At 35.2% G+C, this 16,230-nt stretch overlaps 1 protein-coding gene across 1 annotated transcript in view; it reads left to right on the forward strand.

Moving 5' to 3' along the window:
- LOC6049337 (neural cell adhesion molecule 2) overlaps nucleotides 1-16,230 on the forward strand; it is a 132,985-nt gene that overhangs the window by 103,300 nt on the left and 13,455 nt on the right. Inside the window, exons 3-5 of the mRNA XM_038261327.1 lie at nucleotides 4,960-5,170; nucleotides 9,044-9,155; nucleotides 9,257-9,432. Coding sequence (XP_038117255.1) covers nucleotides 4,960-5,170; nucleotides 9,044-9,155; nucleotides 9,257-9,432 — 499 coding nt within the window. The remainder of the gene's footprint in view (nucleotides 1-4,959; nucleotides 5,171-9,043; nucleotides 9,156-9,256; nucleotides 9,433-16,230) is intronic.

Raw genomic sequence — 16,230 nt, forward strand, 5'->3', positions numbered from 1 at the left:
AGGTTAGTTTTTTATTTTACATAAAAAATGCTTTAAAATCAAAATATAAAAAAAATCACCCAACTCGGGCCTTAAATTTTTTCGTACCCACCAAAACCATGGTTAGGTCAAGTTTGGCTCGTTTGAAAAAGATTTAATTAGCATTAAATTCACGCCTCGTCCGCAGCGTGCCCACGCCGGGTCTTTCCCAATTTGAACCCAAATTGGACACTTTTCAAGTTTTCGTTGAACAGCGGCGGCGCGCACTTGTGTAGGTCATCTTTCCCTTTTCCCCGCGTTTCCGCCTTTTCCGCTGGTGTTGAAAGCTACTTGGGAAGCGAGCTCCTAGCTCGGCAGCTGCTGTCCCTTGAACCGAAATGTTGCAGCAGTCCTCTTGAAAATTAAGAGCAAAAGCAGCGTGTTTGATGTTGGGTGAAGTTTTCCGGAAAGGTGCGATAAGAGGCCATGGCACGCTGGTCAAGAGGGGGGACGTCTAAAGAGAATCAATTAGAATATTTTTCTTTGCAGAGTTTGAAAGTTGAATTTGCGGTCCAGGTGGCAGAGTAGATTAAAGAAAAATGTTGGTGTTGGTTGATATAATGCTGTACAATCCCCATTCAGGAACTTTTTCGTATCCTCCGGATTTTTGTTTCTTCTAACACTTCTGTTTTACTTCCTGAGTTTTTATTTTTACAAATTTACCAACAAAATTGATGATTGAACGAAGATGTTCATCATTAATTCTACTGTTTTATCTTGGAATGATTTGAATTAAGCTTTAAATTCATTTCTGATTTCTATCAATCAGTTTGAAAATGTTTTTCTAGATTACAACTTTTTGAGATAAATTTTTCTTGCAAAATATTTTTAACTTAAAGATTTCAAACATTGCAAATTATGTGAAAGTTTTGTTTTCAACAATTATATTTATTAACAAAAGTTTCAATTATGATGCTTGAAATCTCATTTTTAATTAAAAAAAATTGAAAGTGATTCCAACCTTATTCTTGCAAGGTCTTGTTGCAAGATTGGAACCCATATTTGACAGCTGTGTAGCAAATCAGATGCCAAACAATTTCATTCATTTTTTGTGATTTGTTTGTCGTGTAGAAAGTTTTTGGAATGTTTTTGACAAGTAACAGAAATTATGAAAATGAAATGCCCTTTGACTAAAAATGATTCCAATATTTTCAAAATGCCAATAGTGCCAATAGTTTCGTTTCATTTTCAAAATACCAACCAAACAAAAATGATTATTCTTATTTATGAAAAAATGAACAGATGACATTCTATAGTTTAATTGCACCCCAATTTCTCAAATAAACATATTGTAATTTCCGCTTGGAAAAAAACTGATTTTGACAGAGTATTTTGATATGTCTCTCTTGAACACTCTGCAACTTTTGTTTAAAGCAATTTAGCACGGTACTGTCTTCAATAGTGTTGTTATGGTTATCCAAAGTCATACTTCTACGGTGTTAGTTTCATAAAAAATTGAAACATGTATTTTGTAAAATAAACAATGTGAAAATGCAAGTTTTGCCTTGCTCCTAAATTTTGGGTGGTTGTTTGGGACCCTAAAAGAGACCCAAGGAATGTGTTGCTGTAGAAACCTATTTCGTTTCCACCCTTTTAGATGGTTTCGTTGACTTTCCCTATGGCCCCCAAAAAAGTTTGAACCTAATAATAATTAGACTTAGTGAATTTTCACGCTCGAAAATTGCAAATTTCACGGGGACCTCAATTCAAAACACCAAATTTCACGCAAATTTTGCGGATCGATAAAAATGTTAAAATTACTCTGAAAATCTTATGTTTAAATTACAGGAACTATTTTTTATGCTTCATTATATACTATTCTTCAATTAACTAAAAAAAAAACTTTAATAAATTTGAATGTGACACAAAAAAATTCTCCTAAATTTCAAAAAAGATTCCACCTAGTTAATGAATCGGCTCTATATATATTTTGAAATAAAATGTAGGGCATGCGCATTCTTATTTATTGAACTGCTTTTTTTTTAATATTCGACTAATGAAATTGAAAAGGTTTCCTGATTTGCTTTATTTTATTGAATTTCATATCAAAGCAAAATTTTTTAATCTTGTCCAGCGAGAGTGAAATAATTTGATGTTTTTTGCGACATTTGGCACATTAACATTTTTGAAGGTTTTATCTCCCTTTTCAAAATTTAAATTTCTAATCAAAGGGCAAAAATAATAGAATTTTTTTTCAAGAATGACAGGAAAAGTAAGTCGTTTCACGGTGAAATTGCAAAAAAGTAGTATTTAATCTTTCACGAGAATCATCTACCCAAAAAAATTAAATATCGTTAAAATTTAACAGGACTCAGAGAAAATGTGGAATGTTTCTTAAGTTGAATTCAAAGCTTTCATTTTATTTGAATAAAACAAAGCTTGATTTTCGAAACTCAAAAAAAAAATCAAATTATTCGTTCTACAGCATTGCCTTGGCGTTCTGGATTACGAGATTCCTACTCGAAACTAGGTGTCCAAAGGCTTGATTGTTTAGGCAATTACAAACCTCTTTTTACACCTAAGCTTCCATCCACCCCGGGATTCCAACTGACGACCTTTGGATTGTGAGTCCAACTGCCTACCAGCGACTCCCCCGAGGCAGGACCCAGGGAGACGACTCCTACGCCTGGACTAAGCCGACCTAACCGAAATTTTGAAACTTTACCTTTCAAATAAAATAGCATTCATAACACCAAATGAAAATATGACTAAACTTATTAAAAAATAGTCTGTATGGATGAAATATTTATTTTTTTTTCGAGAAAAAAAAAAACATATCGTAGAACTGTACATTGGTATTTTATGAAAATTTAAAACGACTTTAAAGGAGTTCAAACATGCAAAATATGATTATAAACGCAGGAAAGTGCATTCCAACTTTTTCGGTTCGGTCGGTACGGTTTCGGTTCAATTAACTTTAGTTTTCATTAAAATTTTGAAGTTCTTCGAAAAAATATTTTTTTTGTCCCCTTATTATTCAGACCGACTTTGATGGGGGGAGGGGTTATGAGATATTTTTTGAAGTTTATGTCTCTCGGCTCTGACCAAAGTCGAGGGGGAGGGCAAAAAAAAAATTAGAATTGAAATGACAAGCCTAGGTTTCAACATTTAGATGAAAAAAGTGTTTTAAATTGCATTTTACAGGCGTACAGTTGCTTTCCAATCATAAGTTTTGAAAATATCGAGGTATTGACGGATTTTTTTTTCGACATTGGTATTTCATGAAAATTTAAAGTGTTTTCAAAGGAGCTCAAGCATGCTGAATATGATTATAAACGCGAGAAAATGCATTACAACTGGGTTTCAGTTGATTAAACTTTAATTTTCATTAAAATTTTGATCGCTGGTTGCTTAGTTAAAAGTACACATGAAAAAATAAATAGAAATTTGAGGATCTAAACTTTCAAATGCAGACATCTCAGCGACTGTTTATCTAATTTTTATGTCTAAAACTGAAACATGCGTGAATTGTTTGGATTTTTTATTAAAAAATATAGTATAGTATAAATCTTAAATACAAGACTAACATTTTAAAATACCTGCAAGTGATAAAGAAATATTGAGCTTGCGACTACTTTTCAAAAGAACATAAAAAGAATCCACAATCAAACATCAATCGTTTGAATGTTCATCATAGTGAAACATGACAGGTTTCCCACTAACGAACGGAAACAAGCTCAAGAGCTTAGCATGTGCACGGCAAATGAAAACAGTTGTCGTTATCGTGACTTTTGCTTGTTATTTTACCATTCGCATAAGCAACAACCAAACCAAAAAAAGAGACCATCCAAAAAGCGACCTACGCCACGCGTTCAATGACGCGTCGGAAAAACTTCTGAAGATGGCCCTCACGGAAAACCCTCGTGTGCCGACCGTCGTCACAGCCAGGCTAGGGGAAAATCTTAATGCCTCATAAATTTTGCAGCAGGCACGCGGCTTGTGCGGGTCAAGGCTCGCTCTCTCTACCTCGTTGTGGGAGGCCCTTGAGTCCCTGGAAAAGAAAAGAGGAAAAATCAAACTGAAAACGACAAGTTTTCAACCGAGTGGAGCCGGCTGATTTTCCCCTCTTATCTTTGCGTGGCATTTGTCGACCGGGACAGAACAGTTAACAATGCGAGGAGAAAATGTACTTTGAGGAGAAGAAAAAAAAAAACGCGACTGAATGATGGAGAAAAGTTGGTGAAAGAAAAATTTAAAATTTATTGCTCTGTCCAAGGAGAACCACCCGCGGAATGACGAGTAGAGGACCAACGGTTGAGAAGTTTTTTGAGAGCTTTGGGTTTTTTTTCTTGGGAAAATTCTTTTGGTCATAATTTGACAGAGCAGTGACTCGTACGAAACAAAAGTTTTCTTGGTTCATCATCTTTGCCCTGAAATGTACTTGAGTCTTTTCATCATTTTTGGCAAGAAGAAAGAGTTTTGGAAATGTTGCTGACCGTGTTTGTTTATTTGCTTTCTAAGAATAAAGACAGGAATGTTTGTGTTTATGAAACACTCCTGTTTAGGTGCGCTGAACTTTATGTTGGATTCTTTCAAATAATTGTGTTCTATGAATGGCTTGGTGATTGTACATTTTCTGAAAAATAAAAATAAAATAAAAATCATTCATTAAGCTAACGGTCAAACTTGTGGTTAGTCATCGGTCTCCATGTTATTATTCCAATTATTTTTGCGTTTCTTGCTTTCGTTGTTTCTACTTGATTATCCTATCCAACAGTATGATTTCCGTATCCACCGCCGCCGCCGCCAAAGTCATTAATTTGCTGCAAATCATATTGCTGGGCTCCAAGAAATCCAGCAATTAGGTTTGCGCAGCATATTATTTATTCACTTGGCTTTTCCGTTTCCCCCCCTGCCGAAGTTGAAACAAAAATCTCTCATTCTGCCTCGACCGGGCTGTGTGTTTTCTTTCTGTTTTGTTCCTCCGTCTAAAATATACAGGTATCGTGGTTCCGGCGGAAAGACTACCAGCTGCTGACGGTCGGCCTGTCCACGTACAGCAGCGACGACCGGTTCCTGGTGGAGCACACGCGCCACCTCGGCAACTGGGCGCTGCGGATAAAGAACGCCCGCAAGGAGGACGAAGGACTGTACGAGTGCCAAATTTCCACCCATCCGCCGCAGTCGATATTCATCGAGCTTAGAATCGTAGGTAAGGTCAACGTGGAAGGTTTCCTTTTAATGAAACTCAAGAAAGGTCTTTATTGCCAAATCTAATCATTAAATATAAGAAGAAAAAAAATGAGGTTATTGACAAAATCCAATCAAGTTTCATCGTATACAACTTTCCATTTGCCTTCATTATTTTGACTCAAAAGAAAATGTCAATTTTTGCAGAAATTCGATAGGACACTCTGAATAGGTTTTGTCTCAAAGAGCATTTTTCCCGATGAATCTTAATTCTTATCTTAATTAAAGGCATGTTTCAATTATGCTTTTAAAAAATATTTTCATGCGTTTTTGCTAAATTGCATTATTTGACGTTCATAATAAGTAAAAAAAATCTCAGATAATCAGTTTTCTACGATTTTGCAATTTTTTATAACAATTTTTGAATTTTCATTTTTGATTTGCTGATCTATGTCAAAAGCAGTCATTTGGAATCATTAGTTTTTCCATACAAGTCTCTAAACAATTTTGGATCCTGGTGATACAAAATCGGAATGTAAATTTTTGAAATCTTGTAATCTGAGCAGAGATTTTCAGATCAATTTGGTGTCTGCAGCACTGTTGTAAGTTATGATAAGGTTTTTTTTTATTTCCTAGTCCTTTTTTATTTTCGTTTTTATATATATATATGTTTTGGGTGACTTAACATTCCAACGCCCAAGGCTTCAAAAAAGTTGGAACGGTAACTTCAACTCAATGGTTCTCCGGCATAACTCAACCAATCAAAATGATTCTTCTTTCCAGTGATTTGTAAGAATGTCTAGATAACTCTAGAACTTTGCAGAACTTAATATGATCAAATCTGTAATTTTTGCGATCAAAAACATCGTTCCAACTTTTTTTTTCGCGTGTAAAAAAAATTCGCCAAAAATTCCGCGGAGGCAGTCGTTTAAAAAAAGGTGGAACGATGTTTTCGGTTTTTGACAGATTTACAGATTTGTTCAAATCAAGTTCTGCAAAATTTTAGGATCATCTAGACATTCTTACAAATCACTGGAAACAAGAATCGTCCCGACTGCTTGAGTTATGCCCGAGAACCAGCGAGTTGAAGTTACCGTTCCACCTTTTTGGGAGGCTTGGGCGTCCGTGTAAGTTGGACATGCGTTGGGCGTTCCAGTGTAAAAAAGATACCTTTTGAGAAACAATGCGTGATGGTACAAAATCTGATATAAGAGAAATGATTCGAAAAATAACTTGTTTTTTTATACAATGTACCGTTCTCAAGTTTGAGCCACTTTTGTTTTAAAATTAAAAACAATTCAGAAAAAAGCACCTCTGTAAAAAATATATTTAAAAAAACCTTTAATGTTCTCTCCGGGTCATTGAAAATCTGGCAATTAGTTTCTGAGTTACAACTTAACAAAGAACTCGAATCGACGAAAAAGAATTTCTAAAGGACTTACGACGCATGCAACGACTTAATGACAGATAATTAGTCTGATAATTTCTATTGACAGTATCTGAACCCGGGCAGACGGTAATAACAAAATTCATACCATTTCAATAACACATATTGTTAAAATAACAGAATTTGTTATGGAATCTTCTTGAAAAACCCATTTTTGCATAAGGGTTTAATAACAGTTTATGTTATCAAAACAAAATTTGTTATCGGTCTGATATTGATTGAAAGCCAAAACAACTTTGGAATAACATTTTTTGTTATGGAAGAATACCTCGAACTGTTATTGGGATGATCGGATTAGTTGTTAAAATAACAAAAAATAATAACAAAGATTTGTTCGAAGAATACCTAAAAGTGTTATTAGTCTGTTATTACAATAGCAATCCAATAACAAAAAATCATAACGACGAATGACAAATCTTGTTATAAATAACATAAAATGTTAATGGCCTAGTATTTTCAAATAACAAAAAATGTTATTCCCACGTTATTTCCGTCTGCTCGGGAAAGCGTGAAAGTTTATGTTCGTTTAAAAAGAAACAATTTAAAAAATTGCATGTTTATTGAATTCAACATTTTTTTTTAAATAAAATGTTAAATAAAACAAATGGGATATTTTTCGTGAACCATTTTTCTGAAAAGTCCATAGCCTATAACTTTGCCGCAAACACCAAATCGATCTGAAAATCCATTTTCAACATTCAAAATTTCATACATTAATATGGCAATTCCATTTGAAAAGAGCCAAAACCGAAAAAAAGTTCTCCGATCGGGCACACCATTTTTCTGGGGGTTCCTTGGCCAAAATAATTAGACCCGTATTTTTTTGTTGGCCATAAGGAAGACCTATATCGTGCTAGGGTGGTTCGAAAAATGGTAATTTTCGTCATTTTTCGCAAAAAAACTTTTTTTCAAAGATCATGTATCCGCGTCATTTCTTCCGATTTTAGTTTTCTTAGACGCAAAAGAAAGGTGGTTAGTTTGGCTATATGAAAAAAAAAAAACAGTAAGAAGTTTAAAAAATCTAGCTTATCATATGAAAAAGACGGCGTTTTGACAAAAATGGTGTTTTGACCGTGTCTAGACCAAAGAGCCTATGTCTGAAGATATGTTTATCGGATTCCTCGGAAAATTTCACATAACATATCGAAAAAATTGGCGATGTCATCCCTTACGTTTCCGAGATATGATTTTTTGAAAATAAAAACTGAGTTTTTCGACTTCTTCGTCACTGATTTTTTTCGGTTTAGGGCCCTTTTCAAATAGAATTGCTGATTATATCCGCACTGTATGACCACGATCAGCCATCAAAAATTTTATGAAAACTTGTATAAAAATAACTTGATGCAAAATGACTTTTCTGGCTATGGGAATGCATGGACAACGTTCATTTTTTTTTTTAGTTTTTTAACATAATCAAAATGAGTGAAATTGAAAATTTAACGCAAAGCTATTAAATTAAATCAACGGTAAAAATAGTTTAAAGTTAGCGTTTGAAAAACTCCTAAAATATCAAAGCGATTATTTGTTTCAAATTATTGAAAGTTATGGAACTTTTGTGTCGATATTAGGGTTCCCACAAAAAGTGATGTCATGGTTCTTAGGTAGAGTTTTTGAGTAATTTTAAGCATCTGCGCTAGTTAATGTTTGATAAAAATTAAATAAAATAACTTTACTAGCTAAATATTTTTGAGAACCAAGCTTGTCGTCTTTGAACAATTAGACAAAGTCATAGATGAAGTTTTAAGCCTTTGAAATCTAGCTTTTGGGAATTTTTCAATAGAAATAGCTCGAAACTGCTAATTATACTCAATAAAATGATTAAACCAATATTGATTTTTAGATTTTCACACTTTTCGAAGAAAAATAAGTTTTTCCAAAATTAATGACAAAATTTTGTCGATGTTCTTTCTTTCAATTATAAAACTTTTCCCTTTATTGAAATTTTATTTTCTTTACGACGATTTGGAACGAGGAATTTTCTCACAAACTTATTTATATCGAACTGGGCATTTTCAATTATTTTTGTGTTTTTAGAGACTGTTTCTCCCTTGGAATCAAAATTTTCATTTTTCTTTTTGAATTTTTTTAAGGAAAAGAATCCGCCCAGTTTCATCCCTCTGTAGTGCCATAATAAAGTCACCAACAAGGCCCTCAATTTATCTTGTCCCAATCGATAGATCGAACACTCAGCGGTAGGCCGAATACATGTAATTTATATGATAATATCGGATGAATTATCAGTGCCACCGGTTGGCGTTGAGGCAAAGTTCATCTTCGGCAGGCTCAATTTTTATCACCCAAGGTGGAATATTTTCCTTGCCTTGCCTCAGCCATCTCGGAAATGCCACCCGAAAATTCCACCATCTTGTTCGTGTTGAATGACTATGTTTCTGCATTTTTTCTTCTTCCGTTTTTTCCTGCCATTTCCCGGATGTTTTCTCCAAACAGAGGCAGCGGCAGAAATTCTAGAAGCACCTGATTTACATATAGACGAGGGTTCGACACTGCGGCTGGAATGCAAACTGAAACGTGCCACCGAAAGTCCGCTGTATGTCTTTTGGTAAGATGAAGAAAGGAAAAACTCTAAAGTAGCGTGACTTTTGAAATTCGATTTTTCTTCTTCTTCTTCTTTTGCTTCTTGAATTGTGGATCTATTTCTAGGTACCACGAGGACCGAATGGTGAACTACGACCAAGAGGACGGCATTTCGGTGTCGACGAACAAGCTGACCTCGAGCGTACTGACGGTGAGGAACGCCACGGCCAGACACGGAGGCAACTACACGTGTGCCCCGGCCAACGCCAGACAATCGAGTGTCTACGTACACGTGCTCAAAGGTACATGATACATTTCCACCAAATTGACTGCAATAAACAATATACTGCTGGTGGGGCTGGTGGCTCCAGAGAGGATCTCCTGGCGGGTAGTGGAACTATAAATTCTGACATTAGTGACACACACACATAGACATACTCTCTCGTTGAACTGCAATGCATCATTATCGGACATGCCTGAAAAACGAGCGAATGCTCTGGTGAAAAAAAAAATCGCTCATATGTTCACATTTTTGGCAGGACAAAATTGAAAGAATTTCCTGTGCAACATTATACAACATATTTCAACCGAAGCAGTGTAGAAATCATTTCCTCGCGGGAAATGCTATCGTTGCTTCTTTCTTTCTGTTCACTCAGCCCAAATGTCCACTTAAATGGACTTTTGAAAGTTCACATGGTGTCTCTACGCCCACGATAGCATTTTAGAAGGAAGCAGAAATTTAATTTCCTCACATGGCGTTCATTTATCAACCAGTAAATGTTCCATTTTTGTACTCCGTTTCACACGCCCGAGGGTGCCAGCGATGTTTATAACGTGGCAGGATATCAAGGAAACGAAAGATAAATTGTCGCTGTAAATTTCGTACCAGCAATAAACTAACTATTAACTGCGGTTGGAGACGGTGTGTACAGGAAAAAATAACACATCAAAAGTTCCAATGCAACCTAATTTTATGTGCTTCACTTCAACAAAATAAATTCCTCTCAACTCGTGAAACCTTTCTTACCTGGCATACGTCTACATAAAGTCAAAAAAAAAACGTTACAACACCCACTCGCAAGTGCAGTTTAAAAGAAACCGAATCTGGTTCATACAGCCAACCAAAGTTTCACATTACGAGAGCAAACAACAACACCAACTTGAGTCTGAAAGCCCTCCGCTGCTGCTCACGGTAGATGTTACAAACTTTGCGTGTATGTGGGTTCGGTGGGTGGCAACACCCACTTCTTCCGCGCACAATGGCATGACTATCGTAGCTTTTGTTGTAGGAACAAAAGTGCTTCCTGCTTAGTGATTCTGGCTTTTCGGGCTCACGTAACCCGGATACTTGAAACAGTTCTTGAGCTTGTCAAAACTAGTACATTATAGTGTCGATTAAAACTGATAATTTAATCAAATAACTAAATTGATACAAAAAGAATTTACGCTTTAATTTTTCTTTTAATATGTAGTTTGTTTCTTTGTTTTTTTTTTATTCCACATAACAATACAATTGATTTATTGAAATTTAAGTGCATTTAAAATCAGGGGTGGCCAAAATTTTTGGAGGCCGGGCCAAATTTGAAGCTCAAATTAGCTCGCGGGCCAAATTTAAAAGATAGGTAATTAAAAAATGAAATTACATTATTCTTATTTTAAAAACTAATCTATCAGTTGAGTTTTTTTTTAATTTCTGTTATTTTAACATAACATTAATAACATTTTCGTTAGTAACATATTCGTTAACAACAATTCCGTTAAAAAAATAATAGAAAACACGAAACCGTAGATTCCTATCAGTATTGTTTATATAATTGTTTAAGGTATTTGAAAAAGTTTATTTAGTTGAATGTACTTGTGTTTTCATTAAATTTTGAAGGTTTAAAGGTGAAATGTAATCTGAACAATTTTCTTAAAAGGTGTAATTTTATTTTTAAATTAAGTGTAACTAACTTCGTTGTGAGCTAGAAATCCAACAATTCAATGGAAAAAAATGTTAAAAATACACGTAAAGTTGATTTGCAATCTTTATATGCAAAACATTTAAGATTCGACGTAAAAAACATTTGAGAGAAAAACACTTACATCATTTTCAATGGAGCACTTCCATTCGAGCAGTTTTTGCTGTTTTCTACAATGTATTTCTTATGGGAGAACTGTCATTTCTACTACTCGAATCCGGTGCTCCATTGATTTCAGCTGATTGCACTTAAATTTCGATTGATATTTTGAAGTATTTTGAAGAAAAAAATTGCGCCTGATTATTTGAGCCATATTTTAAAAATGAGGAGGGAGGGGAGGTTTGGTCTACAAAAGCTTTGTAAAATATTTGCAACAACCTTATTCCTCCGATTTTAATATTTTGTCTACCTGAATAAGATTATAGTCAATCAGATTCGTCTTCCAGCTATCATGAGTTTGAAACCCGAGGGAAGTTTGATGGTCCGTTCATAAAAATTGTCATGATGACTTTCAAACTAATATGGAATATAACTATTTTTTTGCAATTATTACAGATTTCTACCTAGTCAACTTTTGATAAACATTTCCAAAAATGTTTGATGAAAGTTTTGACGATATTTAGTTGTGTAACTCACATTGAAACGTGTAAAATTGTTTTATTTATTAAGATTTTTGGAAAAAAAATTTTTTTTCGTTAAATGGGATCAATCTTTTAATAAATCGTTAGTTTTTGTTTGACAAAAAATTAAAAAAATATCGCCATGTATTTTTTTAATACCCACAATTTTGGAAAAAGTATGAAATCACTTTACAAGTGTTCCACTAACCATTTTACATAATCATTCAAAATGGGTCCGCGTGCCACAAAAAAAAACACCTCGCGGGCCATACTTTGGTCAGCCCTGATTGAAATGCTACAAATAAACACATAAAATTTTAGCTATCAACCAGCCTTATTCAATTTCTTAAGCCTTTTTCAATTGTTTGTCTCAAAATTTAAAAAAATGAAAGTATTATTATCGGAAAGATCAAACAATCATTTTTTTTACTTTGTAATTGCGATTAATAGTTACTGCGATATCGGCATTTGAATTTTGAGTTGTATTTCGGTGACAACTACAACACCTATTTTTTCCTGTTGCATTTTCTTCTTTTAGCTGTTAATTACAAGTTTTCAGACTAATTACTAGAAATTCTTTTAATTTTTTTGAAATTTTTCTTTTTTGCTAGATTTTGACGACACCTGGCATTTTTTTAGAAAATGGCATTGTTTTCGAAAAAAACAAACTATTTGTGGATTTACGTCTAAAATGGCACACTTAAACTTGTACTTTTTGTATTTTTATATATTTTTTGTCTGTTGTTTAATTTTTGCGTTTGCGTAGAAGTTTTTTCAATGTTTTTTATGAGGTTTATGATAATGACATTACTCCAAAATCAGGATTCTATTTTATTTCATATTCAACTCTCTAACGCCCGTTGTAGCCCCAGTGTTCCATAACATTTTTAATGTCAAACTGTAATTCCTCGAAAATTATCAAATTGAATTATTTGTTCTTGGAAAATGCTATTTCAAACATTTGATCAAAAGAATTCAATTTTCATCTTATATTGTCAAGTAAGTAATACATGGTAAACAAAAAAAAAAGCTTATCTCGATTTTTTACCTATTTTTTCTATCATCAATTATTCAAAAAGCTCACCAAAAAGAAATAGTTTATTTTGATGCCATAAAAACTAAATTTCTGTTTTCAACAAGTAATCAAGGAGTATTACCACTTAAGATTATTCAAAATAAAATTTAACTTGAAATTTTCAGAAAAACAAATTAGTTCAATAAGACAGTAAGTAAGTTTGATTGAATACAAATAAGTGTTATTATTTTAAAATTCTTTTCTCAATACAGTTTCATTATTATGGGTACAGAATATAAAGAATGCCAATAATTCCGCATTAATTTCGAGAATTCCCGGAAAATGGGAAATATCAAACTAATATTTTTTAGATTTTGTTTCTTAATTGTCCTTACTTATACCTTCAACTTTGCCGAAATCACCGTAATTCATCAGAAATACCGTTGAAGATTCTAAAATATTTAGATACCATTTCCAATTCTGTATGGATATCAGTTAAATTTGCATGGAAACTTGTATGAACGATCTGTTGACGCCATTCGGCTTCTTTGGTCGTAAGAATGTATCTTACAAAGTGTAAGGTAAGTCAAAAACTACAAGACAAGAGTCAACACTGACCTACAAAAATTGACAAAAATGACAGCGCATGCTGAATTCGAGAGGAATCTTGAACTTTAGTGTCCCCAGAAACACGAACTTTGATTTTTTTTAATAATTAGACAAGGTTGAATGATTTTTCTCCAATGTATAATTGGGGTGGCTCTTTCGCTCATGCACATATAATCCAAAAATTGCATGCAATGTTTAGGAGAAGTGAATCACACTAATTCTCCAAACAAACATTGGAGAAAAACCATTCGGCCCTGTTTAAGTATTTTTGAAAATCAAAAGGGGAAGTGTTCCTGGCTACCTCGAGTTAAGCCTACGATAATGTTCCGATTACCAGCAAAATAAAAAAATGAGGCACTTGCCTAATCAAGGTTTTTTTTGGATTGAAACTTTCCAAAAGACTTCAAATCATTTGATAAAAATAATGCAGTTATTTTTGTATAAATTTCAATATTTTAAATCAGAAATATTCAACTAATACTAGTTTATAAAATTATTATCTAAGGGTTACGAAACATTGTTTCGTCATCTTTGACGTCACATACAGCAAAGAATATTCGACAACTGGCTTCATTTTCCTGTTCTAGTGCGGCACAACTTTCGTTAGTATATAAATGCTTAATGCATTTTCGTTGCTCGTAGCACTACAGCTGGAGCGTTCTTGAAAACTTAAGCCCTCTGTTGTGAGTAGTGTTATTGTGTGGTTAATTTAAGGGCTTTCCACCCACGGTTGGCTGAATGAAACCTGCTAAGCGGTTGATAAAGCTGCAAGCTGAAAAGGGGAATAATTCGTTGAAAGAACTGTTGTTGTTTTCGCCTACATAAAATTTATGGAAAAAGTCCAGCTGGATATTCGGAAATAGTGTTTCGAAATATTGACAGCAGATTTCAATTTGAGTGGCAGCTTAAAAATGTTGATATTCTTGTCAGTTAATTTTTAAAAACAATAAGCTTATTTTATTCCAAATTTGCGATCAGATTCATCACTGGTCATCAAAAATTAAGCTCGTGCCCGTCCAATTTCCCTCAATCATACGCCAGCAAGGACTTTCTCAACCGTCAGTTGAGAACTGGCAGTCAGCAGTGAAAGCAGCAATGTAAACCGTAAGAAGCAAGAGAGCAAGATAAATCGTCCTCAAAGCTCGATCACGTGCAGCAGACGTGAGCTGAACGGGAGAAAGGCAAATTCCTTGCGGAGCTCGAGCTTTCAAGCATTCTCCGCTTGCAGTTTGTTGGATTTTACACGGCGGTTGAAGCTTCAACAAAATTGAGTTCTCAGACTTGTTTCTCAACTTCGTTCACCCATTTTTTTCTCCTCCTCGCTAGTTACCCACTTGTGTCTTACTTCTTGATGCCACCACCGTCGTCGTCGTCGTCGTCGTCCTCATAGCAGGGAAAATTATGCTGGCGGTGGAAAGCCACGAAACCTAATTTATTGGTGCAAAATTGCACTGCGGATGTAAATTTGATTCGTGAGGTTTTACTTTATAACAAGTTTTTCTTCTTCGTTCGGGATGGGGGAAAATCGGCATTGGCTGGGTTACACAAGGACGAGTGAGGAGGAGGGCAGCGGAAGTGGGATCGATTGCTTGTGGAATGCCAATTGAATGATTGGAAATGGTTTGAAGGAGATGAATAATTTCGCTTACTACTCATTACTTTTTTTTTGCTTGAACTCAGCTTATCTAAACTAGAGATTTCATTTTCGTAATCTGCTGATAACATCCGAAAGAGGCAAAACTTTTCTCATCAATCCTTTTCCTTCGTCAGGCAAAAATGAACTAGCAAATTTTGCCCTTTCTGGCGGTCAACTGCCGGTGGTGGCAGGAAAAGCCCCAAGGCCATCATTGCACCACCATTGCACAGCTGGAAGTCTACCCCTCTCCCCGTTTGACATTTCCCGAGACCGTATGATCCAATTAGATTTATTACATGTGCAATAACTTTTCCGTCGCTTTTTGTTGCAACTTTTCCCCAGCATTGGCAGAAAAACTCCAAGACCACACTCTCGAGCAGGGGCTAGACTGCCCACCAGAAAAGCTCATATAAAAGTCAGCAGCAGTTTTCGGGCAAAATGCATCCCCGTGGTACGGCCTCTCTCGGCCGGAAGGCCAGTTTGGGAGCCCGCAAAATTTGGTTCTATTTATGCGATAGAGCCCTTTCAACGACGCCCTTTCCCGAGAGCCTGGCTAAAGATGACCATCGTTGGTCTCTGGTGCTCCGGGACGGCGACTGTGGCTTATGTTTATGGGAAGCTTTTTCTCGGATGCAAAACTCGGATGCTTTCAGAAATTTAGGAACCCGGGCTTTAACGATTGCCACCGTGGTGGGTATTTATGAAACTTTATTACTCGTCTCTGGTATCGCATTTCGCCCAGTGCTGCTGCTGCTGGAAGCCACTTTGTGCAGCAAACGTAACCATTGTCGTCTCACAAGCGATGATATATTTCAGTTTTATGCTGGTGATTTGTTCAGTATTCTACACTCGTGTGTAGCCCCACGAGCGATAACTGCTAACCGAGTTTATGTTGGTTGGGTGACAAAAAATAAACCCACTTGGGACACACTTTAAAAGAACGTGAACCTTAAGTGAATTCCATCCAAACCACCTGGGATGACATTTGCACGGGCTGATCGCCTTACAAAAGAAAGCAACTCAACACGCTAGCATTTTATTTTCATGGCAAAATAACAATTCCAGTGAAATCAAGCTCCACCTACGCCAACATTGAATATGGCGTTGGGAAAAGACCAAGAAAGCGATTCGACCTGATTAAAATGGCACCACATTTATCCACTTGCTTTTCTCTTTATCAGAGGGAAATTCCTATGAGAAATCAATGGTGTCGAAAGTGGCTTTTCAAGATGTTTCTTGTTATTTTTTAAAGTGCAGCG

This window comes from Culex quinquefasciatus, chromosome 3 (genome assembly GCF_015732765.1).
Source record: "Culex quinquefasciatus strain JHB chromosome 3, VPISU_Cqui_1.0_pri_paternal, whole genome shotgun sequence".
NCBI lineage: Eukaryota > Metazoa > Arthropoda > Insecta > Diptera > Culicidae > Culex > Culex quinquefasciatus.